We start from the raw sequence: 24,804 nt of genomic DNA on the forward strand, positions 1-24,804 counted from the left end.
TCCCACGTAAGATTCAAGACAGAATAAGAATTTTATGTAAAAACACTTGGAAGAGATATTAAAGGTAAACCCGAAGCCTACAAATCTCGAAGATGACTGCTCCCTTGCAGACCCTTTCATAAAGGTTTCCAAGGACCTTGTCCCTCACACTCTCACCACGCGAGGGCAGCCTTTGGTCATTTGTGCTGCACATCCTTTCACTTGGTTTCCCAGCGTAATGTTACGACAAAAGTCACAAGATATAGTAATAAAAAGGATTTTTTATTTGACAATGCCGTGCTCTTTCCTGCATATTGATAGGATATGCATTTCACATATTGATATGTGAAAGTAATCCATCTGAAATGAATTGGCAATAATGTGCTGCTGAATGGAGAAAAGAGATTAGGAATCTAAATGGGCAGAGAAAAAGAACTTGTCTGTGATGCCAGCAGGGAAACTTGGGAAGACTTATTCTAAAATGGAGCTACAACTTGTTTCTAGCCATAGTGGAGACTAATTTTCTTCCTTAAACAAACCAGTGACACACACTTCTGACAGAAAACAATTAACACAAATCATTATAATAATGGCACAGTAAGGATAGTTTCTTGATTTTGGAGTCAGTTGTCAAAGTCTAGTGATCCATCCCAAGGTGAACTGCAACACAGGAATTATCCTATGAGAGATTACTTATAAATCTTTCTTAATTCCCCTCATGAAACATGTTGATGAAATTGATGCAAGCTGACATATTCTTTAAGAACCTGGATTCAGAATTTGGTCTGTACCTCTACTGAATGAATGAACTGTAAATATAAGGAAAAACATCCAGTTAATATTATGAACTGTAACAAAACTGCGACTGAAAATTATATTAAAAAAACTTTTTCCTGGAAATTAACAGAGAAAACAATATTATGGCCAGAAAGGGAAGGGAATAGTAATTTCTACTCATGCATGAAATTACGATCATGATATAATTCACTCAATGCTTCTATTAAACCCATGGAATAAAGAGTTTAGGGTTATTAAACAACAAATCTGTACAAATACCTAACACCGAAGGTCTTGTCAGAGCAGACAGGTTATTTTTCATCAACTGTTGTTTAGGTGACTCCTTGCCATTATAAACTGTTGAGCTGAATGCTGCTGTTGAAGGGATGTGATCTATGGCTGCAGCTGACAAGAAAAAAAAACCAGAGTATTTACATTGAACATTTCTAGGTCAAGATGCTCAGTTGATATAATAAACTGATCACTTGATCATTTATTTTAATGGAACTATCAGGATCAGCTCAAGAGGGAATGCAATGTTGAATAAAACCAACCCATTTCTGATCTCATACTCCCAATTAAGTGCCTGGGTAAAATCTGATTCTGTAATTAAATGCATATGTCAGAAACTGTAGCTTCTTTGCAGGATCCTGGCTCTTACTCAAGAACCAGCTAAAAGAGAGGGGGTGTCTAATATTTACTAGGCCTCTCTCCCAATCTGACTTTCTCTTTCTAAGCTTTTTTTAATGATGCTGCATTAAAAAAAGAGAGGTGTTCTCAAGCCTAATATGCTTGTAATTAATGTAGCTTTTTAATTTGTTCAGGATGGGCACCAGTATTCCAGATCGTAACTATTTAACAGACCTCTATCTCACAGAGAGAATAGTATATAACCACCAACAAATGTGCCTTAGTTCTCCTGTGAGGATCTGTGTAACCGTCACAAGATATTAAAGAAGTGTTTTCACTCTGAAGAAGCTCAGAGAGATCACTCTAGCCTCCATCATCCATTACTTTTCATTTATGTCAAGTTAACAGAAAAATAAAGGTCTCAGAAAGAATTTTTAATATAAAAAAGTTACAGATACTGATCCTTAGTTTTGTTTTTAATATTAAAGTCACTTTTCCCAGCAGAAGAAAAAACTCAGAAGCTTTTAAGCTGATGTCCATATAATGCCTGCAGTAAACAGGATTCTGGTCATAACATAAAATAGACCGGATCAGAAGAAAAAGCTGAAATTACACTGGATCCTGCAACAGTTGTCATGTGTGACCAGACAAGCAACAGCTGTAGAAACACTCTAAAAATAATGGTGTTTTAAAAAAATTTGGTTTGCTTTAGATATGGGCAAGCTGTAGAACATGCATTTTACTAATTGCTAACCATTTATATATAAACCTGAAGGAAGAAAATGGACAGGGAGAAGCCTTCCTTGTTTGTATGATTGCCTTCCTTGTTTGTAATATATCTCTAATTCCATTCAACTTGTTTTATTCTATGTGGCAGTATGCCTATTTGTTTGGTTGTCTTTGCATTCACACAAGTACGTACAAACACAGGAGCACAGAAGAATATGAGCAGGGGGAAGCCCAGCATGTTTTCCTCCTAGGCAGTACCTGTTTGCTGAGTCCCAGCTGGAGCACTGGGGTTTGCAGCTGGGAGCGGCTCACTGGAGGTGCTTCCGGAGAGACCCGAACTTTCTGGCAGTTGGAACAAGGTGCTTGAGCAGGTACTGGTTGAAGACTGCCGGCCTCTAAACTCTTAACAACAAAAAGAACCTTTTTATCCCCTCAAAACAGTGGCATCTGCTTAACTCCCAGCATATTTGACTTGATAATTTCACATAGGAATTGCTTAGAGGCTACAGCACTTGGCATGAAGGAACCAATGGTTTCTGACATGCCAGCCTCTTATTAGATCAAACGATGGCTTTTTACAGCTGCTCTAGCAATCACCTAGCTTTAAAGAGCCTTTCTTTCAACTGATCTGTGTTAGGTTTTACACAGATGCCAGTCTCCATGATAGCTAAGCTTGGATGATGAAAACCAGAGCTCAAGGAAGACAGCTTCATTATCTTACCTGCCCCTTTCCAGCAGATTACAGATCCTTTGGTCAGAGCTCCCTGTGCATTCCTGACCAGATAATACTTTAAGTGTTTCTGTTTCTTGGGCTGAGTGGTCAGTTTAAGATTAATGTGATTTGAGAATTCTGTAAAGTAGCAGAAACCCTTCTTGCCACAGCCAACACAATTGCCAGAGAAGCCTGATAAAATAAACAATACATATAATCCAATGAGATAGGTGGGTCATTATTAATAACATTCAAACACGACTCTTTCCTAAGAAAAAGTTGTATTTATATTATGGGGGTTTGTGGGGTTTTTCTTTCATAGAGTGAAATATTTATTAACATTTTCCTCCAAAAAAGTATTTGCACTTTGTGCAAAAAGTGTATTGCACTTTGGATACCAGACTGGAAAAAACAGCCCCACGCCTACAGAACAATTAAAATGGGCCATATTTTTCATTTTCTCCCACCAGAAAAAGATTACAATTCCTATATACCTGGGAAAAGTTTTTGACTGAAGAGCACTGAGTCATACGCTTAACCCCAGCTCTATTGAACACCACAGCATGTACATGTTTCACTTCTCTTTGTTTTCATTGAAACGTCATTCAATTTCTCTGAATTTCATTTCAATTTCACTGAAACATGCAATTAAGTCTCAAGAAATAAATATATTTAATCTATTCTATTTAATTAGAGATAAGCATATTTAAGTACCAAGTTCCTACTACAGATGCTTTTTTGAGAGGAAAAATTACCAAAGCATTCCTGACTATTAATTTAAAGTAGTTTTCTCAAACTATGGCTGGACTGTGTCAGCACTTCACAGCAGTTGAAACTATTTATGATTACAGGAACAAAGTGTCTACAACTTTATAGACACAACAGATATAGTCCTTCCCCATAAAGCTTTTTGTACTCAGGCTTGATGAGGCATTTCCAGGGATACTGCCATTTCCTCTCATTCTGAGATACACAGCTTGAGCCTCAACAAGGGACTCATGGTGCTGATGTCATTATCATCGTAAATAAAGGGCATTCCTCACACAGCTGCCTTTAGATTTTTAAACAACTTTTTTTGTCTGTTTCACAAAGTACGAAGATATTTTCATCTTGCATCAGAGTAGATGCAACTGTCTGAAAATACTTATTATCTACAAAGAAATCCTATAGTGAGTAATTAAAAGATAATCTTCCCCAAGGAAATTTTCGCTCTGTTCCCTACACGACTTGAAGCATGACGTTTTCTTTCATTTTAATCACATCTAATGAACATTTGTATGTGTCATAACATGAATTGAAATGGAAAGGGTGTGTCCAGTGAATTAAAACATGGCAAAAATAAAGGAAATGTATTTCACATAACATGCAGACAGTAACATTGAAAAGAACTGGAGTAAAGGATGAATAATACAGTAAATAAAATTAAGAGCTATTTATGAAAATTATTATTTCAATCACATATCTCAAGTTTACAAACTAATGGTCAACACTTTTTTCCTTCTGTAAAGTATAAATACTGAAATATAATGCACTGTAAACACCTGTTGTTTGGTTTACAACCCATGCACTTTTTTTTTTTTTTAAAGGCTCAGAAGAATTTATTTTAAAAAAAAAGTTGATGTGGAAATTGGTCTGGTATCCATGGGAACAAGTGGGAACAACTACTGAAAGCTCCCTATTATCTCTCTGATCGCAGTCAGTAGGATGATAAAGGTCATCATGACTCATAAAATCAGGACAAGTCATGACTCCACAGAATCCTCTGTGTTATATCAGTCAGCACAAAAGCATCTGTCTAACATCACAGAGCCTTGAGTAGCTGCAATAAAAGCAACAACAAAAGGAAACAAAATGAGAACGGATGTGGAGAAAGATGTAGAGTTTGCACACATTTTATGCCAATTAAGAAATCATGAAAAATGCTTCTGCTAGTAAACAAAAACTTCCCATACATTTGGCAGCACATTGAGCATCACCACCAGCAGCACTGCAATTTTCACCCGGTTGCCACATACAAGACCCTATGTGTTTTCAAACTGACACTTTTTCATTTTCCAAATGTACACTTCTTAGGTTTTATCATTTTGCTGGGAGCGTCCACCAATTTGACCACATGTAGAAGTATTTGTTCAACTGAGGTTGGACAGTGAACACAAAATCTTTTCATTTAGACTTCAGGTCTTCAAATCACTTTTGTAAATTATCATTTGTCTAAACCAGATTCAGCAGTAACTTCTACCTGAAATAACCTTTTGTCCTAACCACCTATTTTTTACTTTGCAGCACCTACTGGAAAATTAGTTTACACCACATATAGCATACAGGTGAGGCCTAGAAAGGATTAAACAGATCTAAATTGTTCCCTGGTTTTGAAAATTCCTTGAAGAACATTTTATAAGTTTATTTTTTAATCTTCCTTTTAAATCAAATTATGATCTTTCACCTCAACCTTCCCCAGCCCCTCTGAGTGAGATTCAGTCCTTTCTTGCAAGCTCCTGCCCACACCCTCTTCCATCCCGTTCCCTCTGACTGACACTCTTTGATGACAGCCACTGCTTCATTAATGCAGCTCAGCCCTGACATCACAGATAGAACATATGCTCTTGTAATTCCAGTGCAATAAAATGCTGTTCAGTCATTACTTCTTGAAGGCCTCCACCAACCCTGCTCACAGCACTTTATGTGGCAGATTGAGTAACACTGAGAACCCAAACATTTCATCCTCCTCCTTCTCTGAATGCCCCCTTCACATGCCATGGGCTGAGGCAGCAGCTGAGAGGGAGCACAGCTTGTTTCATAAACAAGTTGCATTAAATATTCTTCCATACATTATAGAGAGGACAAAGGTCAGGGGAGTCGGGGCAGCCAGGAGGTGACTCAATATATCTGTGTCACAGGATTGATTTCACAAGAGAATTAGAAATCAATGCCTGGAGTTTAGGGGCTAAAAGCCTTTCACCTTTAGGTCACCAATTCATACCCAGCTGAGTTTGGTAGTGACTTAAGGCTGTTACCCTCTGAAGGTTGTTTAATCAGAAGGTGTTTGACTGTATCAGTGTTTTATCATATGCATTTGCTTGAATTTGCTCACATCACAATGATCGATTGTCCATAATTTAAAAAGCTCTTCCACAGCAGGGACCTTGTGCTCCAAAGAAGGACCTTGGACCAAAAGGGTATGAATCCTGACCTACCTTCTCACTGGGAAAATGGTTCCTTTGGATCAACAGTGACTTTGTGCTAGGAATAAAGAGAGGACTTCAGGATGGAAGGATATCCATCTAATATTTCATAATTAAATCTTTCATAAATTGGCAGAAAATTTTCTTCCTGTTTCTCTTTTAAATTAATAACAGGCTTTTAATTAACATTAATATTTTGGCAGAAATTTGGCATCTTGATTAAACAAAGAATGATTATATTTTCAACTTCTCAGCACAAGTGTTTCTTCTACTCACAGGAAAAAGCACACAAACACTGACAATGCTCCACGTTTTTCCCACCTACTTAGTACCACTCCACTTGAAGACTGAAGTCCTAAATTTAAAAAAAAATGAATAAAATCAATACAGTCAAGCTGGAGAGCTCCATTGTATGGAAACACAGTACTATCACAAAAGCCCGATAGAACATTGCATATTTATAAGAAGCAGCCACAATATTTTATACTACAATGTTTTCACCCTAAATATAGCTTACAATGCAAGCCAACTAATCTTTTCCTCTGTCATTCTGACTACAGGGACTCAATGGAAAAAAAAAAACAAAAACAAAACTGACTTCTTGTTCCCTGCTGGGAAAGTAGGCAGGTGTTTGGTCTTTTGGGAAAATGATGGGTGAAGAGCTGCTTTATTTATCATGAGAGACCTTCCTGAAGAGTGAGAATTAGAAAAAAAAAACAAAAAGAAAGGAAAAAAACCTTTAGGAGTGGTACATGTTAGCTGCTTTAATTAGGAAACAACAAAAAGCACATTATCACATATCACTTCCTCCATCTAAGCATTCGTTTAGGTCACATAAAACCCAAGAAACAGCTTCCTAAAGGCAAAAAGCTGAATCTGTTTTGCAGAGTGGTTAAACCTGTCATCTAATATGATTAACAAAATCATATGAGGAACATGTCTAGGCACAGAGAACTTTTTGTTTGTCAAAAATATAGTCTTTTCCAGAAAATGTTTTGGTTATTTTTCCCAATGGAACAATACATCAATGGTAAAAACAGAGGCAAAACAACCTCCAACAGAAATGACTTTCAAATCAGAAGCACATATGCCTTGATGGTGGGACAACTTATTAGCATAATCAATAAACTGGCACATGTCCCAGAGGCATATAAACAGCTACTAATGGGAACCAGACCATAAGTCAAAACCTGGACCAGAAACTACTGAGACATTTCCTACTTTCTTCTGGAAGTTTTGTACAATCCACAGGCATCTTCATAAGCATATGCAGACAGACCATGAGAAATCAGGAAACTATTGGGTAACTCATTAGTGTCTTCTCCCTTCAAATAAACTGTTCGGAAAAAACTCAGTAACAGCTGCCTTACAAAAATACAGTATATTAAGAGGAAAAAGGATGAAATTAAGCAAAAAACAATGGGGTTGAAAGGTTAAGAAATTATGTGTCTGTATCACCGATAAGCCTTACCAAAAGTGTGGGATACACTCTGACTCATGGCAGCTCATTTCAATCCAAAATTAATCCAATTCAATTTCCTTTTACACTAACAAAGGGTTGAAGGGAACACTTTCCATGCGGTTTGAAAAAGGCCAACATGTTGACGGAGAACTGCCTAAACTCAGAATACCAAAAATAAGGCTTCTATGCTGTCTTGAAAGGCAAGGCATTAAAAGGAGTTTCCCTTCTTCATATGACACGTTTGCAATTTAGATCTATTGCCAGGCAGAGGTCACTGTGCTATAGTAATAGACTATTTAAAGTAATAATGGTTCTGTCTTTTATCCCACTATGTGTCTGAAATCACGAGACTGTTCATGTCTGCTTCTAATTTTACTTACCCCGATTTGACTCGAGTCAGCGTATGAAAACCTGAATCAAACAATCATTTCTATCTGCAGCATGATCTATTGTACAAATAGCATGCTATCCTCGTGTTAGTAAGATACATAATTTTTTTTCATTAGATTAGGGACCAGGGACATTATTTTATCTGCAACTTCAAGATAAAGACTTTGGATCTTAAAGTATGTAAGTTCTTTTATATTTAAGTTTGTTATAGAATACATAAAAGTGATACTATAGAGTTACTAGACTTCTCCGCAAAAGAATGTGATTCACTGGGGTTTAAGTGTATAACAACAGTCAAAAATAAGCATTTAAATGGTTTCAGGAAACTAAAATGTATGAAATAAGCAAACTGAGGATGTAAGTAGCATAAAACCCTCCCAATTATGCTCCTGTTGCCTTTTTCTGTTCTCGTTTAGCATGCAATTAACAAATACACGACTTCCTCTCTGCTAACAGCCTAAGGAGCTTAAGCTGTTAATAGTGGTAGCAGTGAATGACTTGAGTGGTACAACATTCCTGTCTTTATCTTTAAAATGACAACACGTGGGTAATTTACAACCCTCCTAATTCTTTTACAATCACTGGTCAAATGCACTGTGACCAATCCAACTCTGCAAGATCACATGAGGAAAGAAATTACTGTACATAGAATCACATTATGCACCTTCACACTACACTGTGAGCCCAAATGCCTTGAAGTTGCTCAAACTGAGATAACAACTGAGTTCACATCATATCCCTCAGTGTTTGTGAAAGAAACCTCTTAAACGACTCGACAAATGTTTCCTTTTTGCTATTCAAAGCTCAGACCAGTGCACAGATACATGATGTATCAATTTTTTTGTTCACTAAGAAAATAATACATAAGAACCTGAGAGTGTCTGATTGAAAAAAGAGTTCTCCCTCCAATATTGCATACTGATATTTTCCAATATAAAACCTATTCTATCTTAATAACATTAATATTCAGTTCATTCATTCACATGATTGAAGATCTACCATATTTGGCTTGATTTGAATGAGGTTAATGGCAATCAGAAAGACTCTAAGAAAAATAGATAGGACCTATTTTATGACAGAATTTAGACTTTTAAATTGGTTAAATGCAAGCTATTGAAGTATCTACTAAAAGTATTAACTGAATACACATTTAGGAAAAATTTTAACTTATAATCACTCGAATTTGTGATAATAGCAAAAAGTCATAGGTTAGGGTCCAGAACCCAGGCTATCGTTCAAACACAGTGGAGAGGATTATCCCTATCTCAAAGAGACATATCAAAATGGTCACAATTTTTTGTAGTCCAAACTATCATTAAACTGTTTACATGTATATAATACCTTGAAATTTCTGCTTGACAGACCTACAGTTTGTACACGTCAGTATTTGGAAAGCTAAAATAGAGACAGGCAGCAGTTCAACTGGTACAGTTACCAGATGTGCAGTTCCAGCAATTAGGACATAAACTGGTCAGACAATGACTTTAGCCTTGGACTACTGAACAGAAGGTGATGAAGCATCTCTAATGAACTGGCTCACTCTGTGTCTTTCCAAAGCAAACACAGCCAACTCTGAGTTATCTTCTTGTGCATCACCTCTGAGCATTACTGCAGACGTGGAATAGAAACAACATCTGCTGAACTCACTCTGCAAAAAACAATTAGCTATTAACTGAAGCCCACAGAAGAATCTAGTTATTGCAATCACAGACACTTACCCAACAGGGCATTGCGCCCATTGTCATCTGGCAGGAATCTTTTATCCACAGCACACACTAACAGGTGATCAGGTAAATTGGGTGACTTTGCACCAACAAGTAAAAACCCAGATGGCACCTCAATATGTTCATTGGAAATTGAAACCAGTCTCAAATCTTTACCAGCCTGGCAGAAACCTAGAAAAAAAAATCAGTGCAACTTATTTTTCGTTGATAAGATCTTTTTTTTGTTTAATGCTCACAACTGTCTTCATTAAAGGACTTCCTATATTTTTAATGAAAAACAAGGTCTTACCCTCAAAATCAAAGGCATACCAAAAGATTATTTTCTTCGCCTTTTGGTCAGACATAAGGATTCTACCAGTACAATAAGCAAACAAAAATTTGAAAATGTACAGTGAAGTTTCTCCTGATGATATTCTGCAACCTACATATTTAAGGAACTATTCACAACATCATCATAACTTAGGTTGGACATTCAAAAATGGAGATAACAATTCTCAATATCTGGTGAATTTCACTGGATTTTCCTTGGTTTTGAATATTTTTTACAGCTACATAAAATTAGGTACACTTTAAACAGAAAAGAGCAATGATAAAGAAATAAGAAGTATCACATTCATTTTAGCAAATGCCATATCTGCAAACTGGACCTTTTAAAGGTTGTGGTGACTAAGAGAACAGAAGTTCTGTCCTTGTGCCAGGCATTCTAACAAATGCTTCTCTGACACATTGAACAAAGACCCTGTCAAATGTAAGAGCAACTGAGAGCAATCCATCTTTATCTGGCAGGTAATGAACAATGACAGTTTTAGAATTTCTGTATCATATAGATTATCTCATTCTGATGAATTATAGGGGAAATGGCCTCAGTCCTACCCTTTTCATCTTACCATCAGTAGTGCAACATCCTTCTGGAGGAGGTTTCATTTGGTAAGGAACAGGAGGACTACTTGATTCTGAGCCTTCTTCTTCCTCCTCCTCTTCTTCTTCTTCCTCATTATCTGCTCTGCTGCCTGCTATGAATTATCATAGCATAAATGACTCAGACAACAAAAAATGCTGGCAACAAACTCATGAATGAACAGGGTGACCCAGTTACAGAAAGTATTACAGCAAACTGAATTCTCTCCTCTTGACAATGACTTTACTCTTGCCAACTCTTGAAATTTTTTGTTTCCTTAAAGCTCCACTTTCCAGTCATGTTTATAATAGAATGTCTTTCATCAAAAAAATAAAGCTGTTAACTTGTGTGCAAAAGAAGTTCAAAAGCTTGACTCAGCTGCACCTGAGAAAGTAAAACACACTAAAGGACAAATATAAAGAAGCCTCGATTTATTAATTTTTTAAATCTCTTTATTTTAAGCTAACTGCACAATTTTGAGAGGCCTAACTTCTAGTGTTCGAATTCTTGCTGATCACAACAGTGTAACTGTATCCTTTGTTTAGAATATCAACAGCCAATAAAACCCAAAGTCCTTACTTCTAGCCCTTCAGAACGTCCTGGCTACAGCCCAAGTACAGATTTTATTAATTAGGTATTGACCATGTCCTTGTTTTTGTACAGGAAACTGAAAAAATGGTTCCTGCTCGAAACTAGGTTCCCCATGGGTGATACCACAATAAGAACACCTAATTCTTGGGCCGTCTGCCTCCTACCAGAATCCAGAGCTCTGTGTAACGCACTGACACTCCCTGTACAATGTCAAGGAAAGGCAGATGCCCGGGATGACGATTCACAGCAGCCTGTGCATGGACTGTGCTAGTCTAGGAGGCAATATGAAGGCAATACTGACTGCTGGAGAGGAATACAGGATGTAAGCTTCATTTTTAGAGGGCTTTAGAGGGCTAGAGGCTGCTTCTTTCCTTCACCCACAGGACAATGTTTTTTTCATGCATGATACAAGAGCTCCTGCAAAACATAGCAACCAATTACCCATCCCCTCTTATGGCTCAGATACACTCACGTTAAATGAGACAAATGTGGTGAGCAGAGGAGCACAACTAAATGGTAAATGGGCAGAACACTTCTACAGACAGGAGTGAGGAAAATTTTACATAGCACAGATATAGGGCACAAGCACTAAGTGAACCCTGTGGGGCTTATGTCAAGCTTATAAGCTTCTAGGTGTCTGTAGGAACATGCCTGCAGCAAACACAACCCAAAGAGCTTTCACTGGCAAAATTGGGTGGTGAAGGCCTGCAGGTGCTTGAAGATCAGCAGGAAGCCAAATATCTGCCTGTACTTGGGCAAGTACAAGAGCAGTCAGGCACTGACATCATTCTGTTGATCCAGTTTTCAGTCGTGAAACAGAAAAATGAGGAAGCACAGTGCAATGATCTTCCAAAGCTTAGTGCCAACTGGACACTCTCTTTGCTTCAAATGACTTTGGATTAGGCACGCAGAAACTGAGAGTGGACCATCAAGGATTTATCTTTTTCCTATGACCCTCCTCAGAATATCCTTTTATTTTATTGACAAATTATTGTACAATCAGCTAGACAAATACTACAGGATAAATGAGAACTAGGGAGAAGACGAAAGTAAATGTGTAATTTGAAGATTTATCTGTAAAGGTCATTAAGACACATATTCCAGTACAGAAGAGGATTTGAAGGGTATGTTTACTTTTAAGTATCTGATCATCAAGCTCCACTCCTGGTGCACACAACTAAGGACAGAACGTTAAACAAAATTCTTTTAATGGCATGCTCTAAAGACAAAAATGCTGCAAGTAACAAAGGGAAAAGTGAAGCTCTCCATCTTTGCTATTTAAGTAAAGGGTAAATTGTGTCTTATGACTTGACCTTGGCCAACATCCAAATGCAATGGAAAAGGGCTGAATCTGGCTCTTTTCTCCTTACCCACACTCCCAGTCATGAAGTTCCTTCCTTCCTTCCTCTTTGTGCCAGCTCTGACACTTACTGGAGCCTTTACTGAGCCATCCCAGTTTCTAAACCAGCAAAACACTAAGCAAACAAAAGTGACCAATTTTTTTGGTTGGGTTTATGCTTTAAATTAGCATAGTGGAAGATCCAAAATTGATGAAAAGCGAGAAAATGGGAACATATGGAGTGAGCAGAACAGGAAGTGGGTATTTCCCCTTTGGACACTGGTAAACTATGAGGTTTGTTCAACCATAACAGGTGATTTAAGAAAGAGACTAAAAATGGAAGTGGAGACTAAGAAAAAGGAGAGCTACAGCACTTTCAGTTCAAAAGTGGAAATAGTAAAAGAGCAAATAGGTAGACAAGCATGAGCTGCTGCCACATGTAAAGGGCATCATTAGGGTTTCTGCTGCTTGCTTTAAAAAAAAAGATCTGCAGTTTATGCTTCCATTTTACTTTTAAAGCAGGGCCTATTCAAAGCACTCAAAAAAACTTCAAAGAAAAAAAAATCAAAATTTCAAAGAAAGTTTGCCTGTGTCTGTTCCACATTGTTCTTAAACAATTCCAAATGAAAACACAATCAAGCAGTCATAACCAGGGACAAGACGATGGCAAAAGTGGACTCAGAACCTCAGTCCTCGTGTTGTATGTTACAGATGATCCAACTTCATATAGCTCCATTAAACCAACAGTCATTCTGTGAAGATTTTGTCCATATTTTATTGAATTTAAATGTATTCACAGTTATCATAAACACCATTGTTTGCTTTAAGAAATTCTTTTAAATTCTCAGCAAGGATTTATTAGACCTTAATCTCAGCTGTGATAAAGATATTTCACACAGAAAATTCTTTTCTCCTCAAGGTATAATTTAAATGTAAGTAAAGTTCAGCAAATACAACTTCTAATAACTGGCAATCCAGTCCACAGTTTTCATTTGCAGTTTACATGGCAATAACTGGGCACACAGAGGTATGCAAGGAATCTGAATCTGTTAGAGCCAAATAACCTTGCCTTCTATTGCAAAGAGTTCTTAATGCTCACTCCTAGAAAGGCCCAGGAACATCCAGACCACTCACTGGCATTTGCAGATATGTTCTGCAATCAAAAAATGCTAAGAAAATAAAGATGAGTTTAGAAGATCCTCATTAGAAATGTACAACCAGTGAGTCCACAGTAAACTGCAGGCTTTTTGATGAAATGAAAAATCTAGAGGTTTGTTTAAATAATGATAATGTTTTTGGAGTAATTAAAGTGCTACATGAATTTGCCAGGTCTGGAGATGAGAGAGAACATATAATAATAAAAAGGAAAACAAACAAACAAACAAACAAAAAACCCCAAATCAAACAAAAAACAAACAAAACAAAACCAAAACAAACAGAAAACCCACAAACAAACAAAAAACCCCCACCAGAATGAAAGAAAACATACTATTATTGGAGCCAAGGAGATCTGACATAATGTCTAAACCAACTTTGATGAATGCATTACTTTTAATTTACATAGCTGCAAGTAATCTTATAGATTAATACAGTTGCATAAATTACTTTAAAGCCATACATTTATAATATGCTTGGGTTTTTTTTTCAAATCTAGAATGTGTAGACTGGAAAACTATACTCACTGAAGTATTTTTTTAAAAGAACCTGGAGGTGCTGGTTGACAGCAGCTTAACATGAGCCAGCAGTGTGCCCAGGTGGCCAAGAAGGCCAATGGCATCCTGGCCTGTATCAGCAGTAGTGTGGCCAGCAGGACCAGGGCACTGATCATCCCTCTGTACTCGGTACTGGTGAGGCCACATCTCGAATCCTGTGTCCAGTTCTGGGCTCCTCAGAACAAGAAAGACATTGAGGTGCTGGAGCAGGTCCAGGGAAGGTCAACAGAGCTGCTGAAGTGTCTGGAGCACAAGTCTGATGAGGAGCTGAAGGAGCTGGGATTGTTTATTCTGGAGAAAACAAGGTGCAGGGGTGACCTTATTGCTCTTTACAACTACCTGAAAGGAGGTTGTTGCCAGGTGGGGCCTCTTCTCCAAGGTAACTAGTCATAAGACAAGAGGAAATGGCCTCCAGCTGCACCAGGGGAGGTTCAGCTTGGATATCAGGAAGAATTTTTTCACTGAAATGGTGGTTAACCATTGGAACAGAAATGTGGTGCAGTCAACATCCCTGAAGGTGTTCAAGAAACAACTGGCTATGGAAATGGTTTAGTTGATATAGTGGTGTTTGGTCAAAGGTTGGACTTGATGATCTTGGAGGTCTTTTCCAGCCTTAATGATTCTATGATTCTATTCTGTGATTCTATTTTAGGCATAAACTATCACAAACAGATATGTAATTATATTAGGCTAGTATCACTGGCTAGGTACTTTTTTTCTGGTTTAGATGGTCATTTAAGTATCAAAAGAAGAGCGAAAAAAGTTTTTCAAACAAAAAAATATAAACCCATAAACAACAAGTTACCACAGGTGGTTGATAAAGCTAAAAAAATATTTCTGAATTTGTTTTCTTAACCTCACTACGCACTCGGTTTTAAGGCTCTCTAGAAATTTTGATATTGTAACATCATCACAGACAAATATGCAAAAATCAGCTTTATTTACTAGTGGCTGGTTTTGCTGTCAAATGCTGTTTTGAACATGTATAATGTGTTATCCATAACATGGAAGGCCAGAACACTTGGCTTGCATTGACCCACTGCTCTACGTTGTCTATATTTATGTCATGTCTACTTGACCATAGGGAAACACTTGCTGTACTGAGGACCAAGGGGCAGCTATGACCAAGGATAGTCCGAGCATATCCCCACGTCAGAGCGCCAGTGCAAAGGCAAGACAACACTGAGAGGGGAGGCCGGGGGCTTGCACAAGCCCCCAAGGATGTCTCTTTGCTCCAGTTGCTTCCTGGCCCTCAGAGCACAGGGATTCGTGTAGCTGGAAGTGGAAAATTCAATTTATGACAAGGCTGCCGTACATGAGACCAGCTTGCAGACCTCCCCCACCTGAGGAACAATCTAGGCAACACTCTATTACAGGTCCCTTCAGAGCTCCCCTTGTCTGCAACTTTCATGAAAGGAATGTTCTCTGCCAGGTTGTTATGAGACTTTTAATTACAGTTCAATTCTGTTTCCATTAACTACAAAGAAAACAGCCCCTCAACTTTTGGAAAGTTCTTTGAGAGCCTTGAAAGAAAGAAGTTACAGAAGTGTGAAATGGCAGTTTTGTTCCTGAACAATGCATCTGCTCCTGTGGCACCTTTCCCAACTGATGTCATAATCAATTTTGTGACATCAAAGTTGGTTGCCATGGGAGATTTTATGAAATCCTTATGGGGAAGAGTTTGATAGAAGGATCACTTTGTGTAGGGAATAAGCAGCATATATATTTAAACAAATAATGTATGTCCTATATTAGCAAAAAAAAAAAGAAAAAAAGAGGAAATGACTAATGATGTGTGAACAGATTTTTTTTCAAGAAATGTCTTCTCAGCTGTTACCATGAGGTAACAGCAAAGAGTTTAACCTGTGTAAACTACTTTTACTGCTTCTTGGCCTGATTTGTGTGTGTCTGTATGTGTCTGTGTGTTTCTGTGGATTGTTAACCATTATGCATTTCTCACTACATCTGTAGCAAAGTATGACAGGGAAGCAGACATGGACAAAAGACATGAAACGTCACCCTCATGAGATAAATGACTAAATAATCAAATTATTAAATATAACCTTGCACCAACATGCCAATGTTACGCACACATCAGTAAACTCACTGGAAACCAAGAGACCACTACACATAAGAACACACCAAACACCAAATTGTATCATGAGTTTGCTTATCAGTTCCATCCAGTTCATTTGAGCTATACTACTTCCAAAAAAAAAAAGAGCAAATGAAACTCAGAAAGCAGGCTTATCTAAACAGAGACACAAATTCAGTGAGAAATCCTATATCTGTTCAATACTAACTCGTGCAGGTTTTGTGAGACTACACATCCTAAATTTTTACCTTTGCAGCCACAGAATAAGTACAAATACTATGCCCAAAGTAATTAAAAAACATCTCAAAAGCTAAAAAATATTTCTGCTGTATTTATGCATATTGAAAATCAGTCTTAGCGTGCCTGTTTTATTATAAAATCTATCATGTGTTTACTATCATTTACTGCATAAATTTCAGCAGCACATGATACATTATAGGGTAACAGATTTATGTTCCAAATCTCCAAAGACTTCTCCATAAATTTAATGGAAAAATTCCTAGTACTTCAATTTCAATGTATAGATAAATCTGAGCAAGCAAGTGGCCTAATTTTGTCAGAATAAAAGACAATGCAGTTTTTATTTTTAACCCCATTCTAATACATATATATATATATGTTGAATAAAAAAGAAAACAAATATAAACGTATGTTTTTCCATATTATGATTTGAAATGTGCATGCTGAGCCTTGGGAGAGCAAACAGCAGAACTGACTTTGAGCAGAAACAGAAATTCCATTATTTCCTACCTTCCAATGATGACAGTTGCTGTTCAGCTTCCAAATACAACTGAGAAAAGATTGGTCTGGGAACTAAGTTGTTTGAACGGAGAGAGGCCTCAATAGAATTATGCAACACTTCTTCAAACCTTGTTGTCTTGAGCTGACCAGCGTAAGAATTTCCCATCTTCTCAAAAAAGATAGTAAAAGAGAAAAGAAGAAAAGAAAAAAAAAATTACAATTTAAGCACTCAGAACTCAATCACTGCATGCTGATGTCAGGCTCAACATTTCTCATGAAAGAGAGACGCTTCATTGTCCACAAAGAAAGGCAAAGGAAAAGAACATTGACTGCAGTAGTCACTAAGCAGATCCTGCTGGTAAATTACAGGAAGTTATCTAAAAGTAACAGCTTTCTGCAATTCGGCAGAGAGGCAGCAAGCCTTATCACCTTGAAAATGTGGCTAGAAATCTGATTTAAGTAATTCCTTGGTTTATATAGCAATTGACTAGATGTATTTTCAGTAGTCAGGAATCTATTGTTAAACAGACTTTGTTTTAAATTATTTGAACATAATAAATGTTACAGGATCTGGGCAATAGCACAGTTTTGTGTATTTATCTTTGCATGGTCCATAATGGCTGAACACTGGCTAAAGCAATTCCACATACATTTTAGAGGTGCTGTCTCATAGATAATGTAGCATTGCTGTAACTCAGAGATTATGAAATATAACAACTTTTCCTTTTCACCCCAAGCAGTATTTTTCCCTGTAAACATGTTTTTGTGGTGTTTTTGGTTTTTTTTTTTCTTTGTTAGAATGAGACAGTATCAATTATCTATTTGATATTGCATTTATTTATTAGGACTTTATTTTTAGTGAAACCATATCATTTATTCATTCTGTCATTGAGCAGACAGTCTATTCCAGCTCAATATCCCACCTACTTAACTGCCGCCTACTTTCCACAGGGAACACAATGAACTGGTATAGCCAAAAGCCATGTCAGCTTTCTTTTCCTATTACAAAGTAGCTCTTGCCCTGGGCCCCATGTCCTTTCCCTCCTCAAGCAACTGTGAATAGAAAGCATGAAATGCTTCCTGTTTGTGGCAGTAATTCCTAAACACTGAACAGCCCCTTCTCAGCACAGGGTACTGCTTGGGAAATTAGCGTGTTGGGAAGCATCCTGCAAGAATCAGTCAAGCAGAAGGAAAACTACTGTGAAACCACATACTGCTCTTCATGGAAAAAGGGGTTTGAAAGAAACAACATAAAATGTTGTTAATTTGAATATCTTTTTATGACTTTTTAAAGTATATATGATCATATTTTTGTATACTTATTTGTATCATGTTAATACTGTATAGAGAGAAGTGTTAATACTACATGATATAACAGTGATATAAGTATATAATATTAATAGAAGCACAATAAGAATTATAAAACAATGCAGGCAGTATTTAAGAAGATGATTTGGATTAAAAGCAGGCCTTACTGACAAAATATTCATATATATACACAAAATCAAACAGAAAGTTGCAGTGAGTAGTACTGATGTATCCACCTGGTGAAGGGCAAATGAGAACCTGCAAAACCTGTAAGTGATGTTCAGTGCCAATACGGAAGTCAGGATGCATCTTCTCTTCCAACACAGAAAGCACATTACAGTTCCCTTTCCACACTGATAGGAACCCTCTGGGTCCTTATGTTTTAAGTAGTGCTTCCCTGTACACCAAATACAGCTGAAGACTACGAGGAAAGCCTGGCATCAGCAGTATCCTTAACAAGTTTTATCAGAGGTTTCAGAGCCTGACCTTTTACCAAGGTCGGGCTCTGAAATGAATTACATTAAATGCTGTGTCTACACGAGCATTAAAAGTTGTTTAGTTCTACTTCTAATCCACCTTTCAACCATTACTGGACTTGTCTTTGTTACAATGAAGTTTTATATTTAATGCAACAAAGACAAATAAATATCAAAACACTCGACAGATACCCATTTAATTCTTTACTCTTTTAAATTCTTTCCCATATTATGAACTCATGTTTTCTCCTGTTACATTGCAGGCATCTGCAGGCTCAGGGACCCATCTCTATCAGGGACAAGCACAATGTGGTTCTACATGACTGATCAATACGGTCTTGAGAGTCCAGACTAAAGACAAAAAAAAAAAATGTATGAACATGCTCTCAACATGTTAACATTTGAAGTTACACTTTCAGGAATGGAAAGAGTATTCAGCTATCATCTATTCCACACACTATTTTATATTGACTGCTTTATTTAAATACAGAGCCAAAACACGAAAATTAGGACATCTAAAAGACTTTTTGCACTTAAAAAAACCCCCTCATACAACACAAAGGGAATATCCAAAAGTTTGACTGCTGTGGCAGAGGCCTGTCTTAAAAAGGGTTGGATTCTACCTGTTCTGAACATGACCTTGCAAAGCAGACTAGTCTACCTGATTTTCAAACTTATTTACTTCTTTAAATCATGTATTAAAGCATGTGAAAGATAGGGAGTTTTCAAATGCATACAGAGTGAGACAAAATACTCAGACAGCTCAAAAGCATTATCAGATGAATAGACATGTGGACTGCTTTATGCAATAAAGGCTTAGTTGCTCTACCAATGACTATCTGGATCTAATTGCAATGAATCAGAAAACACTATAATATTTCTGTTTATAAACTCTATTCCACAGACACAGTCAACTATTATTCTGTATAGTTTATTAGGAAAAGAAATAGAGATACCATTTACAGGGATTTAACATGCTTGCTCAGGATTTATAGAGCCTGCTGGTGTTCAAAACAGAAACTGTATTTAACCCCAAGGATGGCAGAAACCATCAGTGTGATGTTACAAATAAGCAATCGGTTAAGATTAAATTATTTGTGTAAGAGGCAGGTCCTGAAATCTTTTGCAACACAAGCATGTTTGTTTATCCATTGGGGTACTAATTTAATTCTGTGAATGGGTTGGTAAAATGAAACAAAAATATGCTTTTTGAATTTGTAAGCTCTTGTGCACTTGTGGGATCTTACAATCACAGTATAAACACAATCATAAATCCAAGAACCTATTTGGGAATATGTGATAAGTATTTTATAGCCATTTTTCATCAACAAACATACACCAATTGGAAGTGAAAAACTGGCATCCAGGAGTTTTTTTGCCAGCATCAGCCTTTGCTGTTCAGAGTCCCAGTGACTCTTAGTTGCAGGAGAAATTATTTCTCCAAAGAAAGCAAGGGGGGAAGCCGTTTCCCGCTAACTCTGCGATGGTTGTCATCTCCTTTTTTTAAAGCTGCTCAGACTGTGGTATCTGAATTGTCAGTTGCTGACTCTGTGGCATCAGGAAGCACAGCTTTGAGTTCTATGTTTCTGCTTCAATGAACGCAGCATCCCTAGCCCAGATTTGTGTCTCTCCTGGATACCAGTGGGTGGCACAGGCTAAACTTTAAAATGCTCGTGAAATTCCAAGACATGAACATAGATGGTGACCAGAACTATTAAAAATAAAAACAAACCAAAACCACACTGACACGGAAAGGATGACCCTCAACCCCATCCACTAATAAATCAAAGGGTACCTCTCTATCACATCATCAGTTTCCATGGAGAGCATGCAGGGAAAAATACTTGCCAATATAAAGAGATTAAAAAACGGAAAAGGCTGGATCTGGAAGAGTTGCATAAAAGTGTAATAAAAAGACAAAAACCACTCTGAGTAACTTGGAAGTCTAAGAAACAATTGCAGATACAAATGAAGCAGGTCAGGCCAACGTCTTGGAAACTTAAGCTGGCAAACAGAGCTGCCAAGTCCAGACATCTGAAAATGAGTGTCGAAGTGTGTTAGTCATGAAAGGGAACATGCTTTGAACTCCAAACAAGGAACTGTCAGGATTCCTGTGAAAACAGAGATTACGTGACTAAGAAAAGTAGGGATCTTCTTAAGGGTGTCACATATAGAGTCAACTTCAAGTTCAATTGCAGTTCAGCTAGTCAGGGTTTGAAAAAAACCTGCACTATGCCACTATGAGCCTGTGTTCCAGCTGCTGTGATTTAGAAAACGAGTTCCCTCTCAGCCACAAGGGCAATACCTACGTCAAAAGCATGACAGTGACTGGTCATGGTAACAGAGGGTGATTGTCAACAGCAGGAGGACACACAGTCCCATCACCCAGATCTTGGAGGGAGATCTTTTGCACAGTGGAACAAAGAGGGTGACACACTATTGACTTCTTAGTTGCAGTGAGGAGCATTAGGGGTTTTGTGAAGACTGAAGATCTGGCACAGCAATTCTGGACAAATTTATCCCATACCTAGGACAGACTGGGTATCCTAAGGAACACTATGGGCTTTAAAGCATGGAAAGTAATCCAGGGCTTTTGACAACTCCCATTGGAATAGACTGATAAAGAAAGTCTGCCCTTAGCAGAAACTGAGTGAACTAAAGAGTATATGTGGGCTGTGTTAAGAAGGCTTGAAAAAATAATCAAGGTATTTAAGTGAGAAATTAGAAAGACACGGTTGATTACTAAGAAATTCAACCTTAGATACAACTTACAAATTATTACAGGAGGAAATGTTTCATATTAAGTTGCAAATTGTTTGCATTATAAAATATTGACATTGCTACTTTAATGCATTAATCCTTCCAGCAAAACTGTATAGCAATAGATAGGTTTTCCCAGTTTGAGCAGCCAGCTTTCATACTTTTGAAATAGTTTAACAGACTAATTTCTACTGTATCATTTCTAAGAGGAAAATAGTAAGATGTTCCCAAGCTCTCCAAAAAGAATTTGTTATTGCTGTGACAAGAGACAGTTTATCACTTGTATAAAATGAGAGGTTTTGTTTGGATGCCCTTTGAACATGAGTTATATTCTTCCAGGAACATTAAAAATCCATCAATACATGTAAAGTCTGGTAAAATCTCTAGTAATTCTTTAAAACTTGTATTAAATATATCAGTCTAATTAAGAAGAAAAAAGCCTAGGGTAGGGACTTGTATGTAAATGTAACTATAAGAAGAAAAATAAATTTGGAGACAGCACAAAACTGATTCTCTTCAATGGTAGTGATACATACTGTAAAATATTCCTCATGGATTCAGTTCAGCCATAACACATCATCTTTTACTCTTTTATTTCCATGAAGCTATCTGTAATTACAGTGTTGTCTCTAACTTTGGATTTTGAAGAATAAATTATTTTTAATCTTATATATTAACATCTGTCATGTGTAAAAGTGATACTGTGTGGTAAATCTATTCCCACAGGTTATATAAAATTCTTGATTCAGGAGAACTATAAGACACTCTGATATTCACCCTCCACAAGACTCAGTATACTATTATAGGTTATGTCTTTACTATTAACCTCAAAATAAGGTTACTCCATCCAAAATGCCATTTGGGAACAGTCACTGGCCCAGCATTACTCCTAGAGTGTGCCTGGGAACTACTGCAAAGAGTGAGTGGAAGCACCAGAGCCATGCCAAGACATTACAACAGAAAATTGATTTCTGGCACACAGGAATTTTTTCTGCAACTGTTTAATTTACTAATACATCTGTAGTTCATATGGGCAAAGACAAAGTCATTCTTCCAGAAAGCAACCTAGTTGCTCATGTACCACAAAATTATCACTTGTAGAAATAATTTACGAAGCTTTGTCTTAGTCAGCACAAAGCCACCTACAGGCACAGTAGATAGGTGGACTATTGCCAATTTCTCAAAAAAATATTAGTTACTGGAACTCAAATCTGTTTCTTCAAACTGTTCCGCCAGAATGACTTGGCAGTAAGAGAGAGGAAAAAAGGGGTCAGGAGACTGATGTGTATGATATAATACTGGAGTGTGGGAAACATTTCCTCATTTGAGATCACTTCCAGGCCAATGTTTTACCAAAATTATTTTCACCGGAATCTTAAAAAGGGTTCAATTTTCTTCTGTTAGTCTTACTCAGAAAGAGAACCTCTCAAGCCTCAAAAGATGCTGAGAAATGAAATTATGATCCCCTGTTGAGCTCAGCTCTATCATACCAAAAAGAATAAAATCAGCAGTCACTTATAGATCTGCTGATTGAAATCCATTATTCTGGGAAATAATTTATTCCTCAGCAGTAAAGCTGACAGATGATTGAGGAGTCTCTAGTCATTCTGTGTTTCATATATGAATAAAGTTTGGCAGTTCACTAGAACCCATTTGGCCATTACATTTTAAAGACAACATAAAACATTTAAATAAAACCATAGTTACCTTTGCCAGAAATTTTAGCTCATTCTCTGTGTTACCAGATCTTAAAACTTCTGTATCTCCTGTGGAATTATATGAGAAATGTTATCTACAGACCAGTCCAGATTAAACTTAATGGGTTCCTAATAATGCCACTTTGGAAATTACCTCATGATTAAACATAGAGACTCTGATTAAAGTTGATGACAGATCACAGAGAAATTAATCCTACCACTTTTATACAGCCAAGAACAATTCTGCTGCTATTTCCATAAAATGAATATGCTGCAAGAAGACTACTCAGATCTCTCTACCTCTTCTCTTTCTTTTGCATTTGCTTTTAATTTTTATCTGAGGTCTGCCTTTGATTTTGAAAATCTGGCTCATTACAGACGTGGATTTTCTCCTGCATTAACAGTGAGATGACTTCCTCCTCTGATTCATGTTTCCAAGCAACAGGATGTTGGAATGAGAGGTGCTGATCAAGAGATGCTGAGCTTTCAAATGCACTGGGAAGAGTGGGAACTGGGAAGATGTCACTAAGGTTTTTGGCAACTTTAGACTCTGAGCCAAATTGCTTCTATTAATCACTGGAATCATTTCTGTCCCTCACAGTAGAAGCAGACAAATGGGAAATGTCTTTATTCTCAGGAGATTGCTGCAGAGATTCATACGGACACCACTGCAGTAAAATCGAACATAGGAAGATCCCCCCACCTACTGAAAAATTAAGCCCATTTCTTAACTGATATATATCTTCAAAAGGCATGAAAACAAACTTGGACAAATCAGTGTTAAACCATCTCAATAAAAACACTATTAAAAAGCTTTTGCCTTCTTTTTTCCTTCAGGCAGATAAATCAAATTTTTTAATCATTCTGATCATTCTTAATATGGAATTATTTCTCATCCACTTTGGCCACAGTAAAGAGAACTTTATCTAAACCCAAGTATGTTCTTATTTTTTGCTGAAATTTTTCAACTGCAAACCAATAAGCATTACTTCTGAGGACAGAGTATTCTTTTCTTCAATGAAAAGGCTACAATTTATGCAGGGGAAAGTAGCAAAAATGGCAAATGAATATTTTCAACAGAAAAAGGTAAAAGAATTTCCTGATACATCTACAAAAAAAGAAAAAACACAAAAAACTTCTCATACAAATTCAACTTTGCATTGAACCAAAAAAATAAAGTTGATGAAATTCAGAGCAATCTAAGTTGTCATAAACCCAATAAAATATACAGCTATGCTGGGAGATCCAGACTAAGGCATGTTGGAAATTTAGTGACAGGGAAGCTAAGCTGAGACAGCCTACACTGCAGTTTTCTGGGGAAATAGAAAACTCCAATTGCTATTGGATTCCTTTAATTATTTAAGGATGAAAGGTTGTTTTGGTTTTAAGACATAGTTTAGTCTTCCTTTATGACTACAGAAAACTTAAACTTCCTTCACCCTAGTAACTTTTATGCCTACTCTCAAAACAGAGCTGAATTTTTCCGAGACGTTCATTTAAAGTAATGTTTTGTGTTAAAGTGACACAATATTTTGGTTTATTTTAATACAGAAGAAAAAATGCCAAAGTTCAAATTGCTCATAGCAGAAAATCCTTTGCGAA

At 37.1% G+C, this 24,804-nt stretch overlaps 1 protein-coding gene across 2 annotated transcripts in view; it reads right to left on the reverse strand.

Moving 5' to 3' along the window:
- GREB1 (growth regulating estrogen receptor binding 1) overlaps positions 1-24,804 on the reverse strand; it is a 91,595-nt gene that overhangs the window by 39,438 nt on the left and 27,353 nt on the right. For both annotated transcript variants that reach the window (XM_029965831.1, XM_018088829.2), the window contains exons 3-8: positions 16,971-17,127; positions 10,473-10,598; positions 9,580-9,756; positions 2,837-3,019; positions 2,374-2,517; positions 1,036-1,161 (exon numbers count right to left, since the gene is read on the reverse strand). In XM_029965831.1, the coding sequence (XP_029821691.1) occupies positions 1,036-1,161; positions 2,374-2,517; positions 2,837-3,019; positions 9,580-9,756; positions 10,473-10,598; positions 16,971-17,127 (913 nt within the window). The remainder of the gene's footprint in view (positions 1-1,035; positions 1,162-2,373; positions 2,518-2,836; positions 3,020-9,579; positions 9,757-10,472; positions 10,599-16,970; positions 17,128-24,804) is intronic.

The sequence above is a fragment of the Manacus vitellinus genome, unplaced genomic scaffold, assembly GCF_001715985.3.
Source record: "Manacus vitellinus isolate BGI_N305 unplaced genomic scaffold, ASM171598v3 scaffold_11_pilon, whole genome shotgun sequence".
Classification (NCBI taxonomy): Eukaryota; Metazoa; Chordata; class Aves; order Passeriformes; family Pipridae; genus Manacus; species Manacus vitellinus.